Source organism: Plectropomus leopardus, chromosome 9 (assembly GCF_008729295.1).
Source record: "Plectropomus leopardus isolate mb chromosome 9, YSFRI_Pleo_2.0, whole genome shotgun sequence".
Classification (NCBI taxonomy): Eukaryota; Metazoa; Chordata; class Actinopteri; order Perciformes; family Serranidae; genus Plectropomus; species Plectropomus leopardus.
In genome coordinates this window covers 16314226-16342220 of record NC_056471.1, presented here as the reverse complement: position 1 = coordinate 16342220, position 27995 = coordinate 16314226, and the positions used below count along the sequence as shown (strand labels likewise).

The 27995-nt window shown below is 41.6% G+C and overlaps 1 protein-coding gene across 3 annotated transcripts in view; it reads right to left on the bottom strand.

Annotated features, from left to right (window-relative positions):
- frmpd1b (FERM and PDZ domain containing 1b) overlaps positions 1 to 27995 on the bottom strand; it is a 38122-nt gene extending 10127 nt beyond the window's left edge. For 2 of the 3 annotated variants that reach the window (XM_042493058.1, XM_042493060.1), the window contains exons 1-11: positions 25942 to 26144; positions 14471 to 14621; positions 11463 to 11573; positions 7857 to 8029; positions 6309 to 6411; positions 5465 to 5510; positions 5049 to 5153; positions 4789 to 4884; positions 2076 to 2201; positions 1745 to 1864; positions 3 to 136 (exon numbers count right to left, since the gene is read on the bottom strand). In XM_042493058.1, the coding sequence (XP_042348992.1) occupies positions 3 to 136; positions 1745 to 1864; positions 2076 to 2201; positions 4789 to 4884; positions 5049 to 5153; positions 5465 to 5510; positions 6309 to 6411; positions 7857 to 8029; positions 11463 to 11569 (1010 nt within the window). In that variant the 5' untranslated portion in view covers positions 11570 to 11573; positions 14471 to 14621; positions 25942 to 26144. Of the gene's footprint in view, positions 1 to 2; positions 137 to 1744; positions 1865 to 2075; positions 2202 to 4788; positions 4885 to 5048; positions 5154 to 5464; positions 5511 to 6308; positions 6412 to 7856; positions 8030 to 11462; positions 11574 to 14470; positions 14622 to 25941; positions 26145 to 26920; positions 27011 to 27801 lie in introns of those variants that run through there. The other variant, XM_042493059.1, reaches the window with a different exon arrangement.

Genomic DNA, 27995 nt, shown 5'->3' with positions numbered 1-27995 from the left:
ACATAATATTCTTGATAGAGGCCCTGGTTTGTCCACAACTATCTAGTCTCTCGTGCATGTGCAGGGCAGCCAGGCGGAGGGCAGTGTTACACTTCATCTCTACTGCAAAACGCTCCTGCAGCACGTCCCCAACACTCTGGAAACACACACAGACACAACATAATGCACATAATGCAGACAGGCATTACAAATACCCATGAACATTACAGTTAACATACTGTTGTGCAACTGAAAAGCATCACATTTTTTATATTTGCTTGTTTAATACACCAGCATACACTTCAAGTGAGACATTGCAAAACACAACACTTGTGAGCGTCTTCTTAAGAAAAACCAACACTGGGACACCCAAAGTGCCACTCATACAGCAAAAACAAACGCAGCAGGAGCCAAAGACTCCTCTAAGAACAATAAATCAACATGACATAAGTGGCACTCCCAATGCTGTACTGTGCAACACAAATATGCAAAGACAAACTGTGGCTTTGAGGCTTTTCATCCGTGTTGAAATATGATTAAGTACGTATCCAACTGTATGCAGGAGTTCTTTGTTAACTCAACAAAATGTTTACAAGGTGATACAAGGCCACAGTAATGCATCTTATTATAAGAGATTAGAAAAGTTCTGAACTAATGTAGGAAAGAGCCACTGTGGCTTAATGCTAAACATCTTCTTAATTTTGATTTTTTAATTAATTTTGTAGGGTTTTTTTGAGCAGGTTAAAGAACACAGCTTCATTTGGCACCACTAACCCTTTTTTAACTGTATGAACATTTATACTTTGTTTCCATGTGTAAGTAATGAGAGAGAGGTCTCCTGATTGAAGTTGAATGCCATAAATTTTCTCGTCTCGTGTAGCCAGACCTATCTCCACAGCGTTGTGTTAGCGCCATAGAAAATTCTGGAGGATAACATTATCATTCTGCTATATGGGGAAAATTCTCTGGCTTGTTTGCATTTCTTTAAATTAATCACAGTTGTCTTGGGTAGTGCTAAGTCCAGGATGCAGTGATAGTGCCCTGGGAAAATCGTTTCGTGGGGTAGCTTGTTTTGGTGGAACAGCTGCAACGAGAGGAGGCGAGTACTGTTATTAAAATGGATCCTCAAGAGAAGATTCAACTTTCACTGATAAAAAAGACAAAAATAATTTGATAGAGGTGCCTTAAAGGCCAAGACACACTAAACTAACATCACAGAGCTAGTAGCAATGAAGGCTGCCCATTGCATTGCCTCAAGTTGCCTGTGCCTCCACCAAAAATTTGCACATGAACACACCACAAAGACTTCAGCAAGTCAACAAGTAAACTCCGACTGGCCGTATCAGAAAATAGATCAACATCAGACACAAAGGTCCAGTGAGGTGGAGTCTGGGCTTTTCTGAGGTGAGTTTACATGTTGTTTTATTCATTGTAGATCTTTAAAACATTTTACTGAAAGAACGAAGAAGGCATGCCTTATTGCACGAGCCAAATCTTTGTCAAAACTTGATACTTTCAGTGTTTAGGCTGTTAGCTCTGAGGTTATTGTCTTTTCCCGTAGAGAAGGGGATTTGGAAACTGTGATATGCCGACAGCAGAAGGGAGGGAGATGCCGGCCTTAATCAGACAGCTAGTGGCAGGTTTATAGCCACAGTCTTCATCGGTGAGTCAGACTTCAAAGCCTCTAACACACAGAGAGAGAGGGAGATGGAGAGGGAGACAGACAGAAAATCGTTTTGTAGATAAGAGAATCAGCTTCTCTGACCTGTAGAAAGAGGTACTCAAAGGTAGAGGGGTCATCCTGCAGCAGGTCCATGGGGTCTCTGGGGATGAAACACACCCTGAACAGACACCTGTAGTCATGGGAGTCTTTCTTCTGCACCACCTGGTGGAAAAAATATAAAGGTAAAAATATGAACATAAGCTCGAAAAAATAAAATGCACTGCATACATTCTTAGCTAGGTACTACCCTTTTGTCTGTAGCTCTTCTGTTATGCTTGAAAGTTACATCAAAGTGAATTACACCTAATATGAATCATCATCCCCAAGTACAATATGTTTGCTTGTGGATTTGTGTATGCCCGGTTTCCTTCACCTTCTGTATGAGCTCGTCTTCGTGCAGCAGCAGCAGTTTGGTGATGCTGTACTGTTGCTCTAGCACCAGGGCAAAGTACTCGATGGCCCGGATGGACAGTTTATCCTTCAGAGTCAGCACAATGTCCTGGAATGGTGAAAAACCAACAGTTCAGACCCCCTTAGACAAACATGTTTCATCCCTGTCTGCTGATGGCAGATGGTCAAATCTGATCTTCTCCCTCTCAGTTTCTCTTTGGCTGGGAATATAAACTGTAACAATAATGTGCTCATGAAGACGACAACAAACATGGACTTACTGCGGGTGAGTTACTGACCCAGTTATCTACCTTCTGTCTTGTTATGATGATTGCACACAGGACACCTCTCAATGTGCAAGTGCCTGAACTTAAGATATCTACTCTCCAGTTCTCCTCTCCTCACAAACAAGTGCTCTGTGGCCATGAATCACAGCGCACTCTTCTCTTCACCTTTAAAAGTTTCATAACTTCCTCCTCCAGAAGCAATATAATTAATTATTTCTATATTACTCCACCATTAGCAACAGCCACAGAAGCTACAGCCTACCCACACTCTAACACGCTTGAGGCAATCACAGCATAACTTGTGGTGTGCTTAATTACAAAATACACCCACTTGTTCCTAGGAAACCTTTTACAAGTAGATCCACTGTTTGGTCTCATAGTGCTATGAGAAACTGAGGGGCAAACGATTGAATCTTTTGAGGACAATATTGTAGGCAGCACATAAAACAATTTATCTATCCATCTTATATATATTTCTACCCTTTTTCTCATCTTAAAATTACTTTTTGCTACTGTTACAGTAAGATAGGTATATTCTGCTTTTTACCTATGCCAAGCAGGTTATGTTTTCAGCTTGGTTTGTTTGTCTGTTTGTAAACAGGATTAGGGAAAGTAAGAAAGTAAGAACGCATTCAATTTTAAAGCAGATCCAAATCACAGGGCGGATACATAAACTATTTTCACTTTCGTTAACATTGTGAGATATGGTGGCTTCAATCTTTAATGGATATAACATATATGGAAAAGTCAGTGGCAAGAATGCATAACGCCAAACAGTTATTATTGTTAAAATTATATTATTCATTATAATGATGATGATGGTTATTATTATTAGTCATGTTTCCGTATTTTTGTTTATATTGTGTTACAGTGTTGACTTTGGGTTTTCTGTTATGTTTTTCCTTTTTTTTTATGTATTCAATCATGTTTCTCTGCCCTGTTTTATTTTGTAGATTCACTCCTCGTCTCATGTCTGGTTTTACTTCCTGTCTTTGTGCATTTTCGTTCTGTCATGAATAATTTAGGATGAGGACCCAAATGCAAGACAAAAAAGCATATAGGTGGTACAAACAAAAAGCAAGCTTTTAATGCTGATAAACCACCAAAAAACTAGCAGGTAACCAAAACTCATAGAACAAAAGAAACGCGAATCAAAAACTAAACTGAAACCAATCAGGAGCACATGAGGAGCAAAAGGAAGAACTCAGAGTTGACAATCACAGAAGAACTGACAAAAGGACAAGGGGAGAGACACAGGACAGGCATATATACACTGGGAAGTAATCAGAGGAACGAGGCACAGGTGGAGTAGGCGGGGGCACCGGCAAAAGGCGAGAAACACGAGGATTTTTTAACAACAAAGGTGTTGCAGGGAACACGAGGCTGGAGAACACAAGACTAAAACTGAACAGGTGTGCAGGGAAGACTCCGTGATTAGGGAAGGACAATCAAGACAGGTGTGACAGAACACAGAGGGGAAACAGACAAAGGCAGCAGGAAATAAGGACACAGAAAAAAACACAAGGGAAAGTGAGAATAGTTGAGTGGACTGTAAAAGTAGTGAGGGAGAGGTGAAACCAATCAGGAAAACAAAACAAAAAGTAAAACCAGACATGACACATGCAAAGTGAATCTACAAAATATAACTGGAGACAAAAACACAAATGAACCAGGAAAAACAATAAAAAAAGACGAAGAAGAACACACTATAACAGAATATAAACAAAAACCCAGGATCATGACAATTATTATTATTATGATTATTCTTTTTTATGAAGATTTATTATTCTTATTATTATTTTTATCATCATCTAGTATATTTTTTCTTCTTTTTTTTATTACCCTCATAAATGTTTTATTTTCTTCTCAAGTTTGATCTACATAGGCCAATTGTAACGTGGATTGGGTTGCTGCCAGGGGTGGGCAGAAACTGTTGTGTATTTGTGTGTGTACAGTATGTTGTTGTTTATTACCTATATTAAACAATAAAAAAGTTGCTAACAAAGAGAACCAATGCAAGGTAGGGCATTTGGCCTTGGTGGAGGTATGCGCTCTCCGAGTGCTCTTTTAGTTCAACTTTGTTTCTGTTTTGTCACATAAACAAACATTTAGAAAGTTTCCTCTCATTGGCTTTCACAGAGTGCACTGCTATTGACAAATATGTCAGCTGCCTAAGAATGATGCTGCCACCTCTTGGGGCGACCAGTAATGAGATGCATCATCCAATTACCCATTTGACATTAGAGATTCATCAAATGCGACCCAGTAGTGTGGCAGTTATGGCCTTTTAAGGTTTTTGAACTTCCATTTTCAGTTTCCACCTAGTGCAAACATCCTTAACTGTTGGTAAAATGACCTCTTTCGTCTTAGTTTTAATATCGTTATCGTAAATATCTTTTTAGTCCACACCTTGACAGTGGTGCTGTTGTCAAACTTGAAGGCCTTGGTCTGCCCATTCTCTAGGTAGACTTTTAGGACATTGGGCAGGAAGAGAAGAGAGTTTCCCTGGTGGAGAGAAGAGAAAGATATCACTGTGATAAGACAGGAATCGATATCAAATGAGGGAAGATAAAATAGAGAAGGGGAGCTCGACAGAAAATAAGTCCAAAAACGTTGATGATGAGATGAGGGCCATTCATCACAACAGCCTTCCTCCTGTGTTTCCCTACCTGAGTGTGCCCGTTGACCACCACCTCCTCTGCAAAGCGCACTTTAACTGGATTACTCCTCAGACGAGCTCTCTTCTCTGCCGACATGATGGATGACTTGGGATTCTGCAACGCAAAGACATGCACCCTCACTATTATGCAAGGGCTGAACCAAAAGAATCACACAGTTGTCGAGCTCAAACAAGTGCAAGGACAATTACTTCTGAAACAAATGTTGAGACACTAAGCCATGATTAAGTGGTCGACATGCACAAATTTATATTTGTAAATCACGATCTAAAAGAAATGTGTCAGGAGACAAGGGTTCACAGTCACATGCTTGGAAACACACAGAGATTATGTTTTAATGACGGATGGTGTGGTGACTCTTCGTGAATGTGTTAACAGGAGGTCATCAATTCCTTCTTTGTACTCACTGTCATGTGCCGCAGGATAGTCACATTGATACAATCCTCCAAGTCCCTGGGTGGAGAAATAATAAACACACACACACACACACACACACACACACACACACACACACACAAATACACACATGGACACACGCACATGCACACAAGAGAGATCATTATCTTCTGTCCAGCTGTCAAGCAAGCACTTTCTCCTCTGACCTTTGCCCTTAACTTGTTAAGCCTTTCTCACACACACATGCGCACACACGCACGCATGCACGCACACACACAAACACACACACACAAAAACACACACACACTCATGCATTTATCATCAACACAAACTCTCAGGAATGCATTCCAGCAAACAACTATGACAATGCATTTAGTCACTGGATGGACCAGACACACTGGTAGCATGATACTGGTCACAGTAACTGAACTGGCTTCTCATCATCCAGAAAAATAGAATAGAATAGAATAGAATAGAATAGAATAGAATAGAATAGAATAGAATAGAATAGAATAGGGATGCATGATAATATCGGAATGTCATCTGTATCGGACGATATTGGCTTTAAGTCTCCATCTGCTGGTGGGCCATCATGATGATAGTATGCATAATATGATGTTAATGCCACTACGGAAGAGACTTGATGATCACTAAAATTAGGCAAGGAATTAAGAGAATAGTGGCAAAAAATCCAATATTGTGCATGGATAGACAGACAGACAGATAGATAGATAGATAGATAGATAGATAGATAGATAGATAGATAGACAGATAGACAGATAGATAGATAGATAGATAGATAGATAGATAGATAGATAGATAGATAGATAGATATCTCTGCAGTTACTCTCTCACCTTAAGACGTTTTCCACCTGCTCTGCGCTCAAATCCTCTAGCACTGTATCATTAATCTGCAGCACCTGGTCCCCTGGGTACAGTATACCATCTGCAGGACTCCCTACACACACCCACACACACCCACAGACACACACCCACAGACACACACACACACACACACACACAATGAAAAGAGTGAGTGCTTGCATAAATCAGCTGCACACGTGGGCTTGCACTTTCAGTTCAGATAAAGGGAGTTATACACACCAACTTAGGCACACACACACACTCACTCACAAAATGACACATATGGTTATTCAACATGGCTGACTCAACAGTGTTCAGCTGAGCTCGCCAGGATGTGAGGGGTTACAGTTATTCTGGGTTTCATCCAGCCCGGCTCTGCTCTGCTTTCTCTGGTTATTTATACTCGTTTGTCTTCAGGCAAGAGAGCACGACTAAAGCACAGCAGTTTCAGCTTACTCTAACACAAACACAGACACATACACACACACACACACACATAAACATACTAAGTGTATGTCTGCATAAACACATACGCCCATGCACACATACTTTCGCACAACCCAACTGACTGGCAAAGCCCCGTCTGTCCCTGATTTTTGACCCACTGACGGCCTCCCACACTGCTTTGCAAGCTCACGCACACACACACAGGCTGCACTTGCACACATACCCTCTCTCTTGCCAGCCAACCCCACACCCAACCCCCACCACTACCCTGTCAAGCTTTCATGTCAGCTCTGCCAATATCCTGATCTGTGCGGTTTTTCAAGTCCCCTCCCTTCCTCCTCTTTCTCTCCTTCTTCCTCATCCACCACTTCCCCCTCACATTCACCCCCTCATCGCCATGACCTCGCGGACTCCTCCCACACCCAAAGGCGTCACCCGTCCTCCCTTCCTGCACTCTGCACACTATCATGCTCATTATTTTGCTCTGTTTTGCCATATTTGCACTTTGCTTGTTGTCTTGTCTCGTCTTCATACTGGCATCTTTGCTGTCTATTAAAATCTTGTCTTCTGTTATCACTTCTCTTTTTTTGGCAGCACAGAGCAATTACAGAACTGGTGGCAAGCTGGGACACTTTATCAGCTTATTTTACAGGATAGACATCAAAGTAATGGATCAGTGTCTCTCTCTCTCTCTCTCTCTCTTTCTCTCTCTCTCTCTCTCTCTCTCTCTCTCTCTCTCTCTCCTATCAAAGTTGCCTAAATGAAAAGTGATTGAATTTAGAAAGGATGAGCAGGTGGCTCTGTTGTGTTGTTTCTGTGGCTTGTCTGGCACTGTGCCGTGCAGTTTGAATTCCAGGGGAGAGTCTATGTGTGTATGTGTGTGTGTGTGTGTGTGTGTGTGTGTGTGTTTGTTTGTGTGAGAATGAGAGAGAGAGAGAGAGAGAGAGAGAGTATAAATCTATCTTGCTGCAGGCAGTGCACGATTGTATAAAGCAGGTGGCCATTTGCAGAGAACGCAGAAAAACAAATTGCAGTTATCCACCTAGACAAACACGTTGCACACTAACACACACACTCACACACACCATGTACCTGGGGCGACGTCCCTGACCAGCAGGGGTGCGTTTGTGGTGAGGATGAAGCCATGTCCAGTGCTGCTGTCCAGGACCGGGTCCCTGGTGATCTGCAGCGTCAGCTTGGCCTGGAAGTTCTGATTGGACAGACTGTTGGAGCGCTGTGACCTCCCATCACCTAGCAACCGCTCTCTGAGGAGGTCAAACAGGGTAACAGGTTACCTGTCTGGAGACTACAACACTGCAGTCATCAAAAGACAACTTCCATCACTTTGTACAGAAATTTTTTTTTTTCATTCTTATACAAATAATTTTCCCCTCTGTTAGGCATTGTCTGCTGTTAGAAAGTATTCAAAGTTGGCCATTTATTTTCTCAATTAATCAACTTCATTATGGTCATTTGTTTTTAAAATTAGAAAATTGTGGGACACAATCACAATTGGCCCAAAGTAACATATTCAGACAGCTCATTTTATCCAAACAACAGTACAAAACGTTAAGAGATTTGGTTCACAATGATACAAAACAGAACAAAAGGAGGAAATACACAAATGTCAGGCTGGAATCTGTGGGATTTTTGTTAAAAGTAGACTCAAATGATTTATTGATTACCCATCAAAGTTGCCAGTAAATTTCCTGTCTGTGAACTAATTGATTAATCAACTAATCTTATCAGGTCTACGACACCATAAAACAACCAGAACAAGAGTCTACAGCTGTGCTAGCTGCTCTTTGATGCTATACAGGCACAGCAGTGCTTTGAGCTACATACTCAAGTCAGCATGCTAACATGCTCACAATGAAAATGTGTTAACATGCTCATGTTTACAAGATATCATTTTAACCATATTAACCAAAATGTATATGCTAACACTTGCTAATTAGCAGATGACTGAAGTCACATGGCTTGACTCAAGTCAGTCTCAAACCTACCCACTTCTTGCCAAACACTGATTAAAAAGACACAACTTTAGGGCGCCGAGTAGCTCAGTTGGTAGAGCTTTGACTTTGTAGGCTATTAATGACTTGAGACTTGACTTAGACTTGAGACTAACAATGAAAGAGGACCTGACATTTTTAATATCTGCATTTTTATAGATGTGAAAAACAGTTTTGTTTTTGAAACAATTGGTTGATTTCTAGTGCAGTGTCCACCAACATGGCAGCCTTCTACGGATCGGCAGACCAGCAGAGGCTAATGCATGAGGCAGCAATCATGCAGGGACAGGGCTGGTCAAGAAATAGAAAACTAGAAAACTTAAGTTTGACCAGATCATCTAAATTTCATATGTGACTTGCTTGACCTGAACAATTACTTGGCTTATAGGGACTCCACTTGACTTGCTAGATGCAAACCACAGTAACTTCCTTGAGACTTGAAGGTTAAGGGTATGGTCACACATGAGCGACATTAACGTTATTTAATTTTCGTCCCCCATTCACTTCCGAGCACAGGGGTGAAATTATTTACTTCCAGTGAAAAAGCTAATTTGTGTCTTCGCATCACTTGGAGTTCAATTTTGGTGAACAAAGTACCAGCCTCAACCATTAGCAAAGAAGTATGTTTGGAGGAGTCGTTGATTGTTGCTGTGTCTTATCAGCTGATTTTGTATCATATTGGCCATGGAAAATGCTAATTAAAGATTACATAAGAAAAAAAATGCACCAATAACACCATATTTTGCAGTACTTATCAGCAAAATTGCTTTCCATGTGTGATGGTTACTCACCAAAATTGACTCATGTGTGACGATATTCTCAGAAAAGGTTAACATTTGAGACTTGCTTGTTACTTGCACACTTGTGACCTCTGCTAATTAGCACTTAACAGAAAGTAAATCTAAGGCAGATGGGAACAGGGATGGGGATCATTAATTTTCATTGTTATTGATACCATTATTGAGACCCCTTAACAATTCAAGTTTTTATCGATGCCAATACTTTTCTATTATTTGGTAGGAAAACAGGATGACAGTACATTTTTAACAGACCTGCTTTTGCTTCTATTGCTTAACAAGTGACTGTTTCTTTAACATTGCGGAGAGAACAAATTTCTCACCCAAACAGCTGTATTATTCAAGCTTCTCACCAAAAAATAAATGTTCTTTTCTTGATGTTACATTTGAACACATCACAATGAAACCTTATTTTGCTAACCAGCTGATGTCCTGCCAATTTCAACTTGTATTCAACATTGGATTACTATTTTTAACTGGCGGGACTTGCCACAAGGTTTGGGTGTGCTTACCACTGCTGCTTTGAGTGGATGATGATGATGAAGAGTGTGCGGGCTGTGCCTCAGCAGCAGCTGACTGGGTTGAAGACAGTCGAAGGTACTGCATTTAGGTTTGATTTGATGCACCGTTGATGTATGCAGACCAGTAACTGCATTTAAATGACGTGACTCGTCTCCAGATGTAATGTTACATCATAGGACCCACGGGACTCAATAGCAGTATTGATAAGCCCAAACGTTATCTATTTTCGGGTTTTGAAAAAAGCAGAAACAGGTCCTCAATAGAACCAGGTTTCAATCCCCATCCCTAGAGATGGGAATGACGTTAGTTGTTCAGGTATTTGAACATAAATCAAAGTATAGTAAACATTTTAATTTTGACCTGACGATTGTGTTTTCTCAGAAGTTTCAGATCAATAAAGTTATTGCAATACATCATCGGGACCTTCAGTATGTGGCCATGTAGCTGGGAACCAGGAAACAGAGAACAGAGGTCACATTCATATAAACTGGTATACATCATAAGCTGAAATGCATCCTGGGAATACACTGCGAATGTTGTGTTTAAATCAGTGACATCCTCTCTGAGGCCTACTGTCCTGGTCAGCTGGTTGTGACATGGTGAGACTTTTTTTCCCAGAGAATGACAAACAGGGAGTTTACTGGGCTTCCTCTGTACCGCCTGCTCTGAGAAAACACTCAGTGAACAACAAGGGAATGAAGGGCTTTTGAGAGCATATTTGTGGTCAGCTGTGGCGTGTGTTTGTGTGTAAGAGAGGTACAGTCAGTTTTTGAATATGTACTCGACTATATGTTATACGTCTGAATGCGTGGGTGCGGGGAGGGGATCTGTTGTGTGTGTTCATGGCAGGTTCAGAAACCAACTTTTTACTTTTTTTTTCTTTACATTTCCTCCTGATCTTGAGGCATTTTTTTCTCTTTTTAAAAAGAGATTTCTATCATACCACTTTTTCTCAGTTAAAAACGCCACTTGTACAGCTGTATATATTTTTTTATCTTAAATGATATATACCACACCTCCCACCTTTTGTCTCTATTACAGAATCTGGCAGCAGGCCTAGAAGTGGATGGTGCTGTTTTCTCCACTCTCTCCCCCAAACTGGATTGTTTTTTTTTTACTATATAAGTTGTTGTTGCCGCAGTGGTTTATGTAGGGTCTGCATTTCTGCTACTATTGGCTGTGTGGTGCCAAAGTTTTCTACTGCATACTCAGTTGTTTTCCCATCAAAATCTACTCCATTTTCAAACACAGATCCAAAATATTGGAGCAACATCAGAGGGGAATTTTTCAGTCCCACTTCCTCCTGTAACATACATTTCCTAAACTCTGAAGAGGATCTTTGCCCCAAGCTATGGCCCCTTCTGTACCTGCTAAGCGACTCTCGGGTACGTCGTATTATTGTTCCCACCACTTGCTGTACCCGACTGGCCCTCCGAGCCGGAGACCTGCTCCTACATCGCTCCTTCTCCTCCATTTATCTAAAGAGACAAAGAGAGAGACGGATATGAGCTACATAATCCCAACAAGCAAATACAGAGAAAAGGAGGACGTGGGAAGAAGATGAAAGGATTTGATGAGAGAAAATAAGTTAGAAAGTGTTCAGGATTTAGCTCAGTCTTGTTGGACTGTGCTTCAGCTACATTTGCATCTCGCCGGCTCTGTTTTTATATTCCGAGCATGTAGGCTGCCTTGAATACGATGAATAATCAGATATGTGAACAGAGAGCAGGGAAGGCTGAGAGACAAAAAGAGAGGGGTGGAGTGTACTCAGCATGAACAACAACACATGTCACACGCATTTGCCTAAACGACCTGATTCCCAACAACAACTGTACCATCACACAATAACAAGATTTACAAAGAGTTCAACGTAAATATGGCACAATCTGCATGTTCACTGCAAATCTGCAGCTGTGCACTTTCTGCTTGGTCTGCCCTTTAAACTGGGCGACATAATGAAGAGTGGAGGACTCAGTTAAACCCCAGGGAGGCAAAGCTGGTCAGCATTGAATCCTTACCAAATCTCAAGATTTACGACTCCCCTCAACTGTGTTTTGTTTCTGTCAGCTAATCAATACGCTGGCATTGAGCTTGTAAAGCTGCGGATGATTCTTTAACAGGGTTTATCTTTTCCTGAAAATCTACTTTATAAAACGTGCTGCATTATTTATGTTCATGTCTCCTCTGTGTTTGATCGAACAGCAAAAGAGATTTTAGAGGGCAGGGGTGTCTTGTGGAGTTAAATATCAATGTGTTTTTGATTATTTGAAGTATCTGTTTAATTTGTTTGCAGCATTACAGTGATAATATACTGTTTTGATAAGATATTGTTTTACTGCTGACTTGTGATATACTTCATCTGCTGCTCACAGCTATGAATTAGACTATGTGGCTGAGAAAAGGGAGGGAAACTTTGTCAGGGACGCGAAAGAGTAGCGACCCAGACCTGATCAATACAGTTAACGATGATGAATGTGCTCCTGAAATCTAATGATCTGTATCTTGGCCTCAGCAGCCAGCTGCGGAGAGCTTAGTTTGATCAGCTCCCTGAAATATGAAGGAAAACCTCTGCAAGCCAAGATTTTTGTGAAGACCTTAAAAGAAAGACAACAGTTTTATGGCCTTCTGCTACACATGTATGAGCATTTAAAAAAAGCCTAAATCATTAGTGCAATCACCCTATTGTACTTGAAGTTCTGACTTATGGGGAAACAATAAACACTGCATTGCAATCAATAGAGGGTGTCAAGCAGTACTGCTGTAAGTGAGGTTGTATTCATGAGATAGAAAACAAACTTAATTTGTCTTTTTCTTTAAAGGAGCTCTGAGTCTGAGCGACATTGTCTGCACACAGTTCTCAACATGGAGAGAGCTGAGCCAGCTAGCAGCTAATGGTGCTAACGGCACAAACAACAGCAACTGTGCTGACAGAGTTGATGCTGTTAACAGAGGTGGATCTGAGGATGGACGCTAAGCTTCCACAATGATGCTTTGCCAATATACGATAGATTAGACAGACATATATAGACAGATGAACAGACAGATAGATGGATAGATGGATGATAGATAGTCGGGTGCCACTGCAAAAGAGAGTGCAACGAGTTGTAATTGAAGAGTGTCAGTCAAACCGCAAATAAATGAAAACAATAGATGTATAACAACAGAAAGTCCAGTGGACAATGAAAATAGAGAGTTATTACAACTCTGTGCTGTTGGAAAATTGGAAAAAATCTGGTTAAAAGTCCTATGTGCAAACATAAGCTGTTAAAAGCCTCCAGAGACGAAGAAGAGAGTGTGCAGTGGCCTATGCAATGTGGGTACAGCTTGTCCTTAGCTCATTTATTTGCTGAGTCTGTTTCAGCCGCAGTCCCCCAAAGTGTAAATACATTTTTTGCTGCATTTCAAGATTTTTCCACATTTTGGGCGTTTCCACTTGTTTCCTTTTATGTGCAAATTATAGTTGTTTGTTGGTATATTTATGCTCTGAGTATTGTATAAAGCACGTTTAAACAATCATCATCTAAAACAGATTTCAGCTCAGCTCTGTTAAAGTGGTCGCTGGTTGCAGGCCAGTGATGACTAGCATCTCTCAGTAGTAGTAAACCCTGCAGTGTAGGTCTGTCCTTTAAGAGGATTAAAGGCCCTCGTTCAGCACGGGCCCACACTGGTCAGGGTGTCATTTTAGCACCTCCCGCTGATCCGGATTGAGGCAGATTGACGTGGATGAGGAGGGATGAGTGAGACTAGGTAGCTGACAGCTGCACAGTGTGATTATTGACACACCCACAACGTTCGATCAGTGAAAGAAACTTCATATAGATCATGTGTGTAGCCATTTCTTTGCATTGTGTGGAATGTGCAGCAGATATACGGGTGTGCATGTGTGTGCTGTAGTGCTGCAGTCAATGCTGAGTCAGGTGACAGTTTTTTGCTGTCATTCTCCTTCTTTCTCACTTCTGTCTTTTATCTTCTCTTCTCTCTCTCTCTCTCTCACCCTCACTGTCCTTGCCGAGTCAGGTAGTCGTCTCCGATGACAGTCTCTCTGGGCAGCAGCAGGCAGCCAGTCATTTTTTATATAGATGCACATCCTATTGATCCAAGGGTTTACAATCCTGACTCTTTACAATAACAGTCCATCGTTATAACTCAACAAAAGCAGACAGTTTGTATAAATAAATTAAATATAATATCTGAAGATAAGATATTTCATTATCAAATTTCATATTGATTAAAGCTTCTGTAAAATGCAGAGAAAGATTTGACATTCTGTCCTCAAGACACCAGCACTTTCAGAAGCTCCAATATCGGCCACATATTTCAAGAAAGCAGCACAATGTTCCACATTTAAACTAAAGACTGTGAGAGTGTGACTCACCGTGATGTGGCCTGTCTCTTCAGGACTCCAGAACACAAATACCCTCTCGCCCTCTGAGACATCAGCTCCGCAACCCCTCCAGGATTGGCTGAAAAGAGGTGGAGGGGGGTCCTTGTGATCATCAGGGCCAATCCCGATCAGGTGCGGCCACCTGTGCAGAGCAGAGCCATGCTATCAGGGAGACCTGGTTGTCAAAACCCATAAACAAGATGCATACCCATGCGGCGAGTTTAAAATTAGAATGAAGCGTGAAGAGAGCAGTTATCAAGTCGGATCAGCTGTATCTGCCTTGGATTTTTAACCAAGGCTTCTTCTTATAAGCAGAAGAACAGAAGTGTATTCCGGTTGTTGATGTTTTCTGAGTGAACACAAAAGTATGTCAAGCAAAGCAGATGTGAGTCCAGACCAGCTATGTGGTTGTGGTTTTCCAAGAGGCCCCTCCTCTGGTCCCCAAGGCTCTCTCTCTCTCTCACTCTCTCTCTCTCTCACTCTCTCTCTCTCTCTCTCTCTACTCCTCCACAGCCTCAAAAGCACATGGCGATGTAGAGACGAGGCACTCCATCTCCGTCTGGTTGTCTAAATTAAAATTTCATACCACCCAGTTCAGTTAACAGTTCTTACTGGGCGCTCTCTAAAAGCAAAAAGGACAGACTGTGAATCCCGATGTGGTGGAGCGAGAAACGCTGCCAGGCAGACAGAGATCTCAGCCAATAATAAAATAGGACAAGTTTTTCATATGAACATCAGGGCAGATACGGCTGAAACCCTAGCTGGCCTCTGGTTTGGGGGAGAAAAACACACTTGGAGAACGCTTTGTTGTGAGAAACCCGGCTGTTGAATTAGTAGAGACACTGAATAAACATTCTTGTTCTCGTCTAAGGAAACCACCTCATTTTGCACTTGAATGTTGATCTGTGAAGTAAACGCTCACCCCCCAGGGCTTTCATCTACAAGAGAGCAGAAATCAAGGAATTGATAGTCCCATCTGTGCAGCTCCTCCATCAGGCCCTGTGTCCCGCACACAGAGCTCTTTCACGAGGCCTATGTGCCCCAGTGAAAAGCCAGCAGAAGACCCAGACCCACACAGACTGCAGGGCACATGAATAATGCATGGTGCTAATGCAGCTAGCCTCCGACCGCCTCCTTCTGCCACTTTGCCAACACAGGCAACAAGAAGAGCGAAGCACAGAAGAAGAGAGAGAGACACACAGAAAAGACGTATGGGGGTTGCAGAGGTGAGGAGGAGGAGGGAAGGGAGGGGAGGGGGCTCTGAGGGGCTGAGAAAAGGGGAAGGAATACAGAAAGGAGAATTGGTTGAGGCAAAGAAAAGAGAGAAAGGACAGGATATTGCATGGGGGGAGGAAAGAGGGAGAATTTTAAAGAGGGTGAAGAGGGCAGCAGCAAAAAAACAGGAGAGTAAAGCCGCAGAAGAAAAGAAAGAACAAAAGTATCTACAATAAGACATACAAGAGTCTGTCCAAAAGGAAAAATGGGGGAAAAAAGCAAATCAATGCAGCATTTCTCCACCAAATGAGAGAACACAAAGCCAGGCAGCTGACAGTGATGTATGGTTAAATAAATAACTAAATAAAACAGCAGACCTGTGGGCTTGTTACATTTCTCATGCTACTTTTCCGCTTCTGTATGGCTTCTTAAATGAAGAGATTGTTCCTCTTTCTTATGATGTGACAGCGTTTTCAAATCTAACGTCCTTTTCACATTGCCTGAATATGACAGGAGTGTCGCGTCATTATTCCACCTCACTCTGCACTAAAGGTGTGATTGCAGAATGGGGGTACAGAGTTGTCTCACCTTCAAGCTGGGAGGAGAGTTGGTGACAGTGCCGACTCAACATCTGTGTAAAGGCCCAGACACATCAAACCTTACAGTCGCCATGTCACAATCAAAAAGTTGCACCTGAACACACCGCAAAGACTAGAACCAACAGCCAACCAGCATGTGCGTTCTGCACTTGTGTAAGAGGAAATTACGATCCATAGTAGCAAGCAGGGGTAGTCTGTATTCATCAGCTGTCTCCAATGGCAATTCAACATGCTGAATCAGCCAAAACAAGCAGATATGGACTGACAAGAGCCAACAATGCCGCAAAAAGAAAACAATGAGGTGCAGGAGCTCCCTAACCTCCGAGCAGAGGGCGAGATAAACCACCATGCAACAGGAATGGTCATTTTTATTTAGGTTTTTTTTCCATGTTTTTGTCCATAAAGCGCTGCCCGACATGTCTGTTATGTCACACTAGATGCCAACGCCGTTGTGTTATACATCACTCCCATCATGCCTCTTTTGCTTCCAAAAGCTGGCGTGTTGTTTAAAATCACACGCTGGGGCGGCATGATGCCTGCGTTGTTTGGTTCTAGCCCATTTTCATCAGGATCATGGAATAGGAGGACAGAGCTGTCTTCTTTAAACTGAACCGTCAGCAGGACGGGATGGTTTGACGTTGACACCTTATGTGTGTGACCCACCTCCAAAAGATTTTAAAAAAACAGCTAAAACTGCCTTGAACTGAAAACCAGGACTAAAATACAAACTAAACTGAGGATGGGATGAAGTGCAGGTGGAGAAAGGGGCAGAGAAGCTCAGGTGAGGGGAATAAGGTGATGCGGCAGAAGAACATGCAGGGAGCTGATTGGCTATAAAAACTGAGGAGCAGGTAGGGACTAACGAGGCTGATGCAGGACAGGTGTGTAGGTGGGTAAATAAGGGACAGGCAGCACAGAATCACAGGAGGGAAAAACAGGGAACTAAAACCCCAAAACCAAGAAAACACAATCTTCTTAATAATAAGCCGACTCAGTGAAAACAAGAGACTGATGAAGGCTTAAAATTTAAATGAGTCTTAAACAGACAATTAGTCCAGTTTTCCCACACGTCTGAAAGAATCAGGACACTGTGACAGAGAGACAATGAGGTCCAAGATCTCCATACCCTCAAAGCCGAGGATGAGATCAACCGCAGGGACGGAAAAAGCTTGCTATTGCCATGTTACATCATTGTTACTGTTTAGAGAGCGCTGCTGAGGTGTGTGTCTGATATGTCACACCAGAGGCAGATGCTGTTGTGCTGCACATCATGCCCGTCACACTTCTTTTGCTTTCAGAAAGCTGGCTTGCTAATCTGCAATCACACACTGGGGCAGAATTATGCCGACTTTGTTAGGTCCTGTATAAAAAAGCAAAGCCGGTTTAATGAAGAGTCTTCGTTTCCTGCCTATCGCGGTATCTTTGTGTAAAAAGGGCTCAAGACAGACGAGCTTGTGTGTGTCTGTGAGCTGGAGATGAGTCTGCACCTAATCTGGTTCTGAATCAATAGTAATTGTGAATCTTGTCCTGCACTGTCCTTAAGTCCCCAAGCTGCCCTGGTCAGCAGCACTTAGATCAGTCCGAGCTTTCACTCTTTCTCCATTATTTCCTCTTTTACTCACCCCTCCACCGGCCATCATTGTACATGGAGAATGTTTGTATCAAGTTTGGTAACAAAGGCTGTTTATATCTCTCTGTCTCATTTATCTGAGACAATGTCCACCCCTCACTGCTCATTTGCCCACACAATATGTCTCTGTCTTGGACAAAACAGTCAGTTATTCACTCCTGTCGTCTGGTATGAGCACACATGCAGTTCATAGACGCACTTCACCCTCCTCAGGGATTGAAAGGTGGCACTGAGCAGCTTCTGCGCAGCCAGCTGGACAGAAAACAGCCCAATTAGCACTGCTGGGCGAGACCGGGCCATTGCAGGTCAGACCAACCTGGACAGGGTCTGACGAAGTTGCATTGGCACAGGAAGTGGGAGGAAAAAAATAATACCAGCAGATACAGCGGCTGTTCTGCTAAATAACATAATCCCAGTTAATGGATATGACGATCTGACTGACAGGATGAATTTCTCAGTAACAAACTTAAATTCTTGTCAATCAGCCCTCAGCAATAATAAATGAAGACTGGACTCAGCACTGGGGCACTCTGTTAATGCAGTTACAAACACTCAAACTCACACCACACGCACACACACACAGACACACACACGCACAACTTACAGGGCTTAATATGATAAGCAAGTGGTTACTGATTGTGTAACCACAATCAGTAACCAGACTCCAGCAGAAGCCCTTGATGACTGACTGAACAACAGCTTTTATTTAGAAAGGACCAGTTGGCTGATATTGACATCTTGCTCACAATCTGTCCCATGCACTCACACACACACACACCCTACAGCCGAATAAGACGCACCGGATACAGCTGCACCACATGAGGCGCAGGGTAGCAGCAGCAGGGGTTGGTTCAGCAACTCGACAATTCATTTTGGCTCACAGTCGCTGCCAACAAAGTTGGACACAGAGCTCAGCGAACATTCAGTCCAACAGCAGCAGCACACTTGGCACAAAATATTGTGTGTGTGAATATCTGGTTGACTTGAGGTAAGAGTTATTTTGATTTATGTGAAGCAGCTGGATTGCTTCAGATTTCATAAATTGCAAAGTAGTAAATGTGAGGAACAACAAGAGGAGCAGACAATAATATTCCAAAGATTCAAGCATTTTGCAAGACTGCGGACAAATCAAATACAGAGGATATGCTGTGCTTTTAATGACTCGTCTCAAGATAAATTTACTTAAAGGTATACAGCCAGTGTAGTAAACAGGCTTCAGGGTAAAATATCTTTATGATGATCCCCATCAAAAATATCTGAGACACATGAAATGTTGAGGAATGTTACAAAAGCCAAACTGTATAATCTGTAAGTCCTTTTCGGTTTGCCTTTAAATGTGCTTTTTAAATAAATTTGCCTTGTCTTTGCCTAAATACATTCCTAACCGTTAGAGACTATTCTATGCTACAAACAGTGGTATGAATTTATTGATCTTATCACATTTATGTCATTGTGCAGCTTCATTGTCACAAGCAGCTTCTACAATAGTCAATTTGAATTTTAAACAGGAAGCCAATAAGATATCACCACTACTATCATGTTCTCAAAAAATTAAAGATATTCAGCTTTGCTAATATTAGACTTATCCTTAATGTTTAAATGATCAGACCTCTCAGGTGCTCAGCTAATGCGGTAACTCAGGGTGTGTCATTAGGGAACTGTAATGCATCCTTTCACACCATATTTCTATTGGAAGAATCAATATGTGGAAATCCTTATTCACATATCTAAAAATGCATTATGGCTGAAATAATATTTAACTAAGTTACATTGAAATATCTGGGCTATTGAATAGATTGCCATCAAATTAGTTACATAGTTGTGTTTATCATACTTCTGGAAATGTATTTTGTGTCTTTGACAACTGTCAGACAAATGCAACAAAAGACAACAAAGTTAAAGTCACAAATCAGACAGCGTACACCAACAACTGCCAAAAAATTAAGTTCAACAAAATACAAGTGACGAAACTCATGTTACAAGGATTTGTTCAACAGAACGATCCTGGAAGTGGTGAAGGATATTTAAGCACAGTTAGTCTGCAAGCTTATCAGTCTCAACATCCTCACCATTCATGCTCCCTACAGGATATAGTCTAATAACTTTAGTGATCCCCCGACTTTTCCTCTTGTGCCACCAGAGAGTAAAATCTTTAACTTGCAGTAAATATCGCAACATCTGTGTCTCTTTTCCCTCAACGTGCTAGCTTGTTTTGACTCGGTTTGCAACTGTTGTTACAATTTCGCTTGGCATCTGTCTTCAAAAATAGAGTTAGGATGACAAAATTAATCGAGAAGAGAAAGAGGAAACATCCCTGATGATGATGAAGACCATCAATATCACCGCAACCTGCTTTAAGGAGGTCAGGTGAGCTTTGATCAGACCCCAGAGACGGTCCAACTAGAGTTAGTTAGAGTAAGTTAGAGCATTAAAATTGGTAATAGAAATGCACATTTTGGTGAAGACATTCATGATTCCCAGATAAATTTCGATTAGTTTACGTCTGGGAACCCAATTCACCAAAAAACTTTCTTAATATGTAATTTAGAGTCTTACATGCATAATAAAACGCATACAAAATTATCAAACATTATCCTCAATCCAAATTTGAAATATTGTCGTTTTAGTTTTTTCACAGTTTCCTGACACTGGGTTAATTTGAGGCGTGGTTATCCCAGATCCATATCACGCAATATGGACGAAAACAATCAAAAAATCAAAGTCAGGTGTCAGTTGATACTAATTTAACAAGCCAAATCCCAGCCCCTCAATTCTCATTTTAATAGGATGCTTTATGAAGCAGTCATTCTGAGTGCTGAGGCGCACTGTGGCACAAACTGGACTGTTCGTAAATTCGGAAAGCTGTAGAAATGAAGCGTCCAGTTATCAAGAGCACTGCACTGTGGGACTGTCAGAGCGCACACTGGGCACTGTGCCTCAGGAGAAGGAGCAGCAAAGCACCGAACAAAGTGAATGTGTAATCAACTTAACCGTCTGTCAGTTCATGGAGAAATAGAACGCTCTGTGGCTTCAAACAACAGCTCTCTCATTTTAGTGTAGAGCCAGATTGGATTTAAGGATGCAGCCAGAGTCAGAGGGCTGTGCCACACCAACTCTGCTTTGTTCCATGGCTGTCATGAAGACGAGAGACATCTGACAAAGGTGGGATCCGAGGAGGTGTCGATCAAAACGTGATCTGCCGCACCCACACAGTCTTGAGAAATGCTATTATCCTCAAAATGAGCTGTTTTGAACATGGTTTTCTAATATATGGGGACATTAATTTTCACTCAGATTCTTGTAGGTACTTAATTCTGATATAATATGTGCATTTTACTATTTCAAGCCACGTGTCCAGAGGCTTTAAATTTGGCCAGACTTTCATGTCTACCTTAGGATAAATCTACATACCCTGAGAGAAAAATATTCCATATTTCCATTGGCCTTTGCTGTACTTTGTGTTTACTGTGACTTAGCAAACATTAGCATGCAAACACACTGCAGTGTTAAAACAGGTAAATCTTACCAGCTTAGCATGTTAGCCTTGTCACTGTAGTCATGTTAGCATGCTGATTTCAGCATTAAGCCCATTTATCTGCCTTTCACCAGACTCACAGAGCAGCTAGCATAGCTGACAGTTGTTAATGTAGCTGTTTGTATTGTCCTTTTTTTGTGGTGTGGTTTGTATCCTATGCAAGGAGCCATATAGGCTTTAGGCCTATACGCTGTTATGTATCATTGGTCCATGCTATGCAGTCTATTATTCCCTGTGAAAACATTCAATTAAGCTTCACTGAAGTCCACCAAAGAAATGACAGATAAAAACACGCTTACAGTCGACTGTCAAACAGCATCTTCGTGGCTTGTTTAAGTCTGATTGCCGACATTGCTTATTATGTTTAGCCGGTTATTTCTGTGTAACTTGTCCTCCAGTCCAGACATAATCACATCTCCTGTTCTTCATTCAGCCTGTCAGCTCATTCCATTAGCATTATGAAGACAGGACTCACCGTGCGCCGCTCATTTCATTTCCCCTTTCATCAGCGACCTGGTGAGGCTCGGGTTCCCCAGTGCACTATTAAATAATGGGTCTTTTGAAGATTAATAGTGCTCTACATTGTGTTACAGATCTCTATCGATGGTTCTGATGGTGCAGAAGTGAGACAGACAGCAAGACAGAAAGAGGAAGATCTTTGGATGTTAGAGGGATGATAGATGTTGCAAGTCTGGAAAACTGTCTGCCTTACTGAGTCTGAGCCAATCTCTTTCAACTAAGTGATCCTTCAAAAACAGCACAATAGCAGCCTTATCTAAGTAATATGAGGCCAGCCAATGAGCCAGCAGCTACAACAGCCCTCTGGTCTCGGGAATAAACATTTACATATAGCTACAGTCTGGCTTTAATTTTTTATATAACAGCGAAGAATAAAGGAGGATAAACCTGGTTATACAAAGCTGATGATTTGCTTAGGCTTTGCATACTCTTTGTGTTTCACTATATGTTCATAAATAGAGTTGGCCTACATTATGGCGCCACTGCCAGTCAAGTGTGCCATCACCATGGAGCTGTCAAATCAATGAGGTCACGTCTGCTTTTCCTCTGCAGGAGTAACACTGGTACAGTTTGAAGGAAAAATACACATTTACAGTATATCCATCTGTACCAAGGCAGTAATAATAAATATTAAGGGGAACACAATCCCCCAATACTCGAATATGCTAAAAATGCCTGCCCCCTTAATTTCCATCATTATTTGTCCGTTTTTGGCAAATTTTGGGTGCTTGAGGTAATCAAGCAACCATCACTTTTGTCAGCTATCAGAGCTCATATATACAGTTAATTAACCACACATCCACCCTGTGACCAGCAATGCACACAGGATTTCCAATGGCCTTGAACATTTGTACCTCAAATAAATATCACACCTATCCTTGCTGCCCCTTGCTGGTTACCTGTGAGTTTTGAATTTGATTTTAAGATTTAATGCTTGTTTTTAAAGCCTTTACTGGTAAAGGCTCCTGCCTATATCTGTGACTTTTTAACTCCCTGTGAGCCTGATCGCTGTCTGAGATCCTGAGCTTTTAATATCCGGGCCCCTAAGCTGTGGGACCCCCTGCCTCAGTGAAAATCGCTTCTTAAAACTCACTTTTATCATTGGGGCTTTTCTTAACTGATGGTATTTATTGTTACTTTTGTATTATTTTACCTAGTTTTATATCTTGCAAATCTTTTTTTTAGCTTTGTTATTGTTTCTATTATAAAGCACTGTGACTTTGTTTTAAAAAATATTCCACTAACATTCATGCCCTTATTGCATTCAGTATGCGAGACAGCCCTTGTTAAGTCTGAGTAAATAATCAGTCATTTATTTTGCCCCTCATCCGTAGCCCCTAAATAGTCCCAGACCTAAATATACAGGTTAGTTAGTTTATATGTCAAAAAATAATAAGAAAGCGCTTGATAATAATAAAAAACCCTGGATATAATATGTCATTCTGTTAGTATTTCTACTTAAATAAATGTACTTATTAACATTTCACCAGTTAACATAAATATATACATTTAGACATTTTTCCAACTCTAGTCAATACATTTTTAATGATAGCATTTGTTAAGTATTCTGTTTCTACTCACTACTAATTACTAACAACTACTACGTTCGATTCCAACCTTGGCCCTTTGCTGCATGCTCTCCCCCTTCACGCTAAAGCTGTCCTATTGAATAAAGGTAAAATGCCCAAAAAATAATCTTTGAAAAAAAAAAACACATCAAAATAGAGTTTGTTCATCAAAAAAGAAAGAAAGAAAAAAAATCCCAGGTAAGGCTGAGCCCCCAATGTCCTCAAATCTGAAAAACACCCCTGCTTACGATAAATATTAAATAGAAAATCAGTTTTTAAATTTTGGGTGCCACCCACAGACTCCCCGTACAGCCCCAATGTTGACTTTATGGCTAAAGCCTCAATCTGTACTGTCCATCCATTCATTCATTCATTCATCCATCCATCCATCCATCCATCCATCCATCCATCCACTACCCTTATCATACACCAATGTAACCCCTGACCCATGAATTAATTAAATTCCTTTACTAAGAAAGAGTATTTATTGACCAACAGCTTCCAGTATAGCCAGTGGCTGCAACAATATGAATCACATTCCTAAACAGCTTCAATTATCGATTGATCTAATGATCAATTGGTCAAGGCATTGGGCTGCAGTAGCAAACACCAGCCCAGCAACACACTGTGCCCTGGAGACATGAAGCTAAGACCAAAGAGGAGGAGAGGGGGAGAGGATGGCTGGCTGCAGTAAGTGGGACAGAGGAGCAGTCAGCGGGGCAGATCGAGGCTAATGCAGCCAGGCATCAAGTCTTTCCTGATGTGCAAGTTCTGCCCATCGTGTCTCTCCTCAGGCATACTGACCTCAGAGCAGCAGCAACTCCCGTCACATGTTTGTGGCATACATCCCTGAGTCATAGCACAATGCCTGCAGCAGCAGCAAACACTCTCAGTGCACACGAGAGTGAAAACAAAACACTGAGAATCCACAGCAACTTCACACAGGCTGCACATCACAGAGGCAAAATGGCTTTCATTCATGAAATGTGTCTGTGTGTTCAGCTGTGGCCCATGCACAGCTGCATATGATGCTGTTAAGAAACATTCAGTGATTAACCCTTTGAAACCTCAAATTTTTTTGCTGCTTTTAGACGCCCATCACAAGTATTTAAACCTTTCGCCCTGAACAAACTGGTGTGATTTTATTAAACAGTATGGGAAAAGGGCAATTAGCATTCCTACATTTTGATTTTTTTTAAAGCTATGGAAAATTGTCCTGGGAAAAAACTGTATTTATTATTATCATAATTATATATATGAAATTATTATAGTGTCAAGCACTTTTCCAAATCTTGGTTGCCTTTTTATCTTTGTTTGTTTACTATTTCTTAAGAGGGGTGGGTGTTGTTACTAATTTACTTTTTACGAATTTCTTGCTCATTTTGGGGTCATTTCTAGTTTCATTGCTCGCTGCCCTTTTCCCATGTTTCTGAAAGAAATCAAACCAGTTTGGTTTCAAATGATTAACTGATGTCTCAATGCACAGTTAAGGCTGCGGTGTAACACGTGTCTAAACGGAGCCGCAATTAGCGGTCATATTAAATCATGTCATGCATTAAATGAAGGCCCCAGAACAGCAAAACGCATTGTTCCGGTCTAGTTGTGTTGCGCTTGTCATGCCTGGCACGGCACGGAAGAGCGCAGGGAAGAGGCTGCTTCTGGCCAAAAGGATATGAGCTAAGAAAAAAAAGCAGAGGCGACGGTCCCAGGGTGGCTGCACATCGCCTACGCCCATTCATAATGTGCGTGTTTTACTACCCAGACTCCTGGCATCCCCCCGATCCGTCAGGATTTAGTCCGCTCACTTCCAATCTGTAGCCAGTGACGGTGATTTCACTGCGCATACGGTAGCGTGGATCTCCACTATCACTGCATAACACATGTGTTTGCCAATATGTATATGTGAATGCCGTTCAATGTGGTCCAAAAATGGCCAACAGTTTGAGCGTAATTCTGAATAGTGGCGATTTATATTCCCAATAACCTCAATTTCGGTTGTGAGAATGAACTCTCGACCATGTCTGTCGCTGATAAATGCTTTATAAATGCCCCTAAAATAATCAATATTCACGATAGCACTGATCAAAGCCTAACTTTGATCAGTGGCCGCAGCCACGCCGGACAAACCAGGAGGCTAAACAAAGAAAAAAAAAAGGTCAGTCTTTTGTTACCTTTATAATCTTAATCGGATTTAAATCTCTCCGCCGCCTCCCTCAAACAGGGACACGGGTGTAGCCTGCAGGCGTTGTGAAAACCACCATCATTTCAATTATTCATTTCGATATGATAAATATCAGTCCAAAAGGCAGGAATGGATGCAAGGTGCAGGCGCCTCCGTGAGCAGCCGGGCGCTCCTTCATCAGACAATAACACCGGGAAATACCGACAAAACTCACCTAGTGGTCTGAGCAGGAGACAGACGGACCGGGAGTCTGGGAGGGCTGTCCCCCCCAAAAAAATGAGCAGCGATGCGGAGAATATGAGTAGAAACGATGTTTAATTCTTAAAAATATCCGCCGCGTCCTCCCGGGCCGGATGGTGATGGTGATGTGGTGTGTGGGGGGGTTGGCTGTATGCTGGATGCTGTCATCGTACTGGGACTGCTCTCTGCCTAATCCTCGGCCCTGAGCTCAGAAATAACCCACCCCCTCCCTCTGTTCGTCTCTCTCTCCTCCCAGCCTCCTCCACTGTCTGCCGGGCAGACAGTGGAGGAGGCTGGGAGGAGAGGGAGACGAACAGAGGGAGGGGGTGGGTTATTTCTGAGCTCAGGGCCGAGAATAATAATAGGAAATGGTGATAATAATAATAACAATAAATAACTAATAATAATAACCATAATAATAATAATAATAACAATAAACGACTAATAATAATAACCATAATAATAATAATAGCAACATCATCACTCAGTCTACTTATTAAAATTGTGTTAATCATAATGAATGCACGTCTTAATAAACGTTGTTTTGACTGTAAATTGAAGCCTACTTTTTTCTCTCTCTCTTCATTTTTTTATTTTTTAAAGTTATGCATCTATTTAATTGTTTCTTACTCATTAACAACTGTTAAATTCTGAATTACTCTCGCCATGGTGTGGTGGTGGGTGGCTGTGGAAGGTAGGGCTTCAGTGGACAGAGAAAAGTGGGCATTGTATAATGAACTTTTCATTTGTCATTTTGAATCGCCAAAAATGGAAGGGTTTTACACTTTATCTATCTTTATATATATATGTGTGTGTGTACGTGTGTGTGTTTGATGTGATGCAGTATTATATGATACTTTAAGTACTCTGAGTACGTCTTCCACTACTGGCAATAGCGTCATAACCAAAATTTGAGTTTCTATCAGATGATGATTTGTCAGAGTGCTGCTCACCTCCTTCAGTTGGCAGCGGGGCAGGTTCATTAGTGGGGGCTGTTTTGAAGAGACACGGCTGCTGAGGATGAAGCTGCATCTGTATTTGGCCTGATACCAAACAGGGACAATGACAACAGATTTAGTATGAATAGCATGCTAAGAGTTTGGCTATATTGAGTAACTGAGTGTAAAAAAAGGAGCAAAATGCAAACAGAAGGAAGATATTAACCACTGGCTAATAGTAGGGGAGCAAAGTAGCCTAGCTTATTTCACTAACGGGTTAATTACTACTCACAGTGACTCACCTTTCTTTGTGAAGAGCTGTGTGGCAATTGGATGTTGCCCTTTCTTTTCTGTCTACTTCTGGTTTTTTTTTTTTTTTGTTGTTTTGGGGTTTTGGGGTTGTTTTTTTTTGGTAAGGACACTTTTCTTCTGGAAGTTCACAGCCTTAATAGCCGCTGCTAACTCTGCTCTGTTAGCAGGTAGGCTAACGTTATGACCGTTAGCGCCAGGTTTAGGGACAGGACCGAACCATTTCAAGAAATACAGGGGGGATTTAGAAGCTTGCTGAATGTTTTTGTTTTTTTTCTTGCCAAAAACAATAACGCTAAATGAAACTTTGACAAGCAGTTAGCACATTCTAAACATATATATTAAATCTCAATGTCCTTATATTTTAGGGACCCTGTCAGTCATGGGCCCGGTGCCCCTGTTTCTGTCCTCCAACAGAACAGAGGTGTACACATCCATATTTACAGCACAGGACACTTGTTCACATCATAAATCACACAGGGGATACAACCGAGAACAAAACTATACATTTGTGCTGTATTTTTTTATTTTTGTGGTTTTTGTTTTTTTTAAAGAGTGTCGTAAACATTTATTATATCGTTACTTACTGCTGCACTTAGGGGGCACATTTAATTTTTGCCTTCTGATGTCTCCGTGCAGTTTGTCCCTCCGTGTGCGCCGTTTTTAATCGTAACTTCCGTCGTGGCGTATTTCCGGGGTGGATTATTTCGTCCATGCTCGTGAAGCTGTGAATTGTCTACACGAAAAGCAGACTGAGGAAAAAGATCGTGAAAAAAACACA